Source organism: Selaginella moellendorffii, unplaced genomic scaffold, assembly GCF_000143415.4.
Source record: "Selaginella moellendorffii unplaced genomic scaffold, v1.0 SELMOscaffold_92, whole genome shotgun sequence".
NCBI lineage: Eukaryota > Viridiplantae > Streptophyta > Lycopodiopsida > Selaginellales > Selaginellaceae > Selaginella > Selaginella moellendorffii.
The window spans coordinates 630606-633490 of record NW_003314353.1 but is presented as its reverse complement, the minus strand read 5'-3'; the positions used below and the strand labels follow the sequence as shown (position 1 = coordinate 633490).

Genomic DNA, 2885 nt, shown 5'->3' with positions numbered 1-2885 from the left:
TTTTTTTTTACTAGTTTCATGACAAGGAGCTTGTAAATTAAAATTGTCATTTGAATACAAATAAAAAAACTAACTAGTAGCAATAGTATGAGGTTGCCTCTGCTTCATATTCTTCCATACCTTAAATACTTCATGCCAATTTATAATTCTTGGATCTTCACTATTGAGTTTCACCATCATTAGCGCATCTAACATATGTAGCTTTAATAAGGCTTTAGTCTTCGATTTAGTATTGTTCTACAATGAAAACCCTTGCTCACATAAAGCAGTATTTGTAGGGACAACCATACAAAGTTGGAATAGCTTCATTAAACCCATAATAAAGCAAGTTAAATTTTATAAGAAATATATACCTGGAAACATATTCCACCATCTTTCATTTGTGCTACAGAAGCTCCAAGCATCATGCATTGGTTTGTTTCCAATGCTCCGCGTTAAAAACCCTGTAAAATCATCAAGTTTGTTGTTACAAGCAACAATATTCACCATGGTTGAATCAGTGTTGATTGTCTCTAGTAGCCGATTGAGCCATGTTCTTGTAAGTGTTGATCGCTCTTGAAAGTCTTGAGGCTACGACACTGGTCTAAATAGCTTGAAGCTGTTGAAGAAGGTAACATCTGGAAAACAGGTGTTCAACGTGTTCACTGTTGCTTGAACATAAGCTTGGCCCTTGATCACACAATCTCCTACTGAACCTGGAGTTGGTGCTGGCAATAAAGCTGTCCCTAGAGCATTCAAATCTAGACCAAGTGGAACAACACTTGAAGATTGAGCAGGTTCACTTGACATCCTAGTGTTCTTCACCTCCACTGGCTTGCATTATAACTTGTGTACAGACTTATCCCCTCCAGCCTTGACATAAGAAAGCTCTCCATTCACACTATCCTTTGTGCCCCTTCAAAGTTTCAATTGTCATATCTAGAAATGATACAATCTCCAAGCAATTTGTCATTTGTGCTTGGAAAAGGACGTTCAACTTGTTCAGCTCAGCCAAAACATCTGCTAGCAAATGAATAAAAAACTGAACCTAAAATGATAGTTTAAATTAGAACTTACACTAATTTTAACTAGAAAAAACCATACCTGAATGGTCGTGAGGCTGGAGTACTGAGTTTTATCTGCAATTTTCCACTGATCAAGCAAAGCAGGCATAGCTATCACCAGCCTCACTTCTCCCCTAGATAGCCAACGAACATCATGCATTGCTAGCATCTTGAGCTCCTTAAGACAATATGACTGTAAAAGCTCCTTTAGCTCTTTATGCCTTAAAGAGCTTTTCCCCAGCCACGACTTGATTTTTTCAGCTAGCTTGTCGATGGCGTCAAAGATTGGTTGATTGGTTGTAAAGCCATCCTTGGCAGCAAGAGCCTCTCGGTGAGCTACGCAGTGCACGCCAATGATCTTGGGACAAATCATTCTCAGCCTCTGGAGCACACCTGTGTTACGGCCCACCATACTCGAAGCACAGGCTATCATGTTCTCTACTCTCAAATTCATGTTCAAGAGCAAACCTTGTAGTGTTTCAAAGATCGATTCTGATGTCCCATTCTACACTTGTAGAAGCTTCAGAAAGTCACAGTGTAGCTCCTTCCCTCCAAGCAAGTAGACCATATAAATGATCAAATGCTGTTCACACACAGCCATGGTCAGTACTTTCATCTACCAAAACTGAGAAGAAAAGACTCTCCCTGATGTTGTCAAAGAGCCTTTGTTGCACCACATCTTGAATTGCATGGAGGAAATCATGTGCTGTTACGGGATTGACATATGCTGAATAATCGCTGCCTATAGGAAAGTTTGGCGCCTCTGGTAGACGGAATTCTGGAACTCCAAAGCTATACTGTCCAATGGAAAAATTGCTACCACAAAGTGGTGAACCAGCTTCATCACCTGAAGAATTCTCTCCTCTTCTTCATTGAGTCATTTTTCACATGCAATGTCCATAGGCCCTTTTTATAGCTTCATCCTTCTAATAGATCTCTCACAAGCTTGCTCCAAGGATGCACAAGACCCCATTCAGCACGCCATTTCCTACTAAGCACCTTCATTTAATCATCACTAGCATGTGGCTCACTTGGATGAGCATCTTGAGATAGAAGAGACTGTTGTTGACTACTAGTTGATACAGTAGAAGGCCATGAAGAAACTAGTGAGAAATAAGAGTCAATTTGGCTCTTTTTACTCACTTTCTGCCTTTTCTTTTGCCCCACACTCCTATGATAAAAAAAAGAGCACACTCTAAGCAATGTTGCTAGCATTTTTTCTAAATGCTACTTACCCAGTAGAAATATCAGTGATAAGGACTTGGTCCTCCTCTTCGTGCCTTGAGCCCATCACACACGGCCTCTTCTGTCCCATTTGTCCTTATTTTACATTGACATGTATAATGTATTAGGTATATGCATATAAATTTTGGAATATGTATGACCTGTTGTATAGAAAAGTAAATAACTATTTGACTAGTGTATTTGACGTTTACTACTTCTAAGTGGGAGGATTAAGCAACTTTGAAGAGTTGTTGCTAAATCACTAAACACTCAAGAATTTGTTTAGCCAATAGTTATGCCAAGACCACCTATACATGTAAAATAGCTGAGAGAAAATGAGAAGATAATTTTGAATTTGACTTACACAAGACACTACATCAATCTCATAATAGCTGGTATTAGCAAAAAGCAAACTCCAAATCATAGAACTCACTACTCACACTTTACACACAAACATATCCATTGCCACCCTCTGCTCATCTCTTCATGTCATTTTGAACTTTACAAACTTCAATTGTGCTCATCTGAAGTTGTCTTGATGAACTCATCTGTATCTTGCATTAGTCCAGTTATCTTGCAATGTCTGCCACACACGAATAGTGTCTCTGATAAATCCAT

General features: G+C 39.0%; 1 protein-coding gene across 1 annotated transcript; it reads right to left on the bottom strand.

The window, feature by feature from the left end:
• Positions 1-880: 880 nt before the first annotated feature.
• Positions 881-2039, bottom strand: LOC9662247. Its single transcript, XM_024662720.1, has 3 exons — positions 1512-2039; positions 1084-1425; positions 881-1027 (listed from the first exon to the last, which is right to left on the bottom strand). The coding sequence occupies exons 1-3, from the start codon at positions 1545-1547 to the stop codon at positions 881-883; spliced, it is 525 nt and encodes a 174-aa protein (XP_024518488.1). The 5' UTR covers positions 1548-2039.
• Between the last annotated feature and the right edge of the window lie 846 nt (positions 2040-2885).

What these genes read in the sequence shown, in the direction of transcription:
- LOC9662247 (XM_024662720.1), bottom strand. Translation starts at nt 1,547, where the DNA reads ATGGGACATCAGAATCGATCTTTGAAACACTACAAG. An exon ending in GATCTTTGAAACACTACAAG is followed by an intron (nt 1,426 to 1,511) that starts GTTTGCTCTTGA and finishes GGTGTGCTCCAG; the next exon opens with AGGCTGAGAATGATTTGTCC. An exon ending in CCAGCCTCACGACCATTCAG is followed by an intron (nt 1,028 to 1,083) that starts GTATGGTTTTTT and finishes CTATCATTTTAG; the next exon opens with GTTCAGTTTTTTATTCATTT.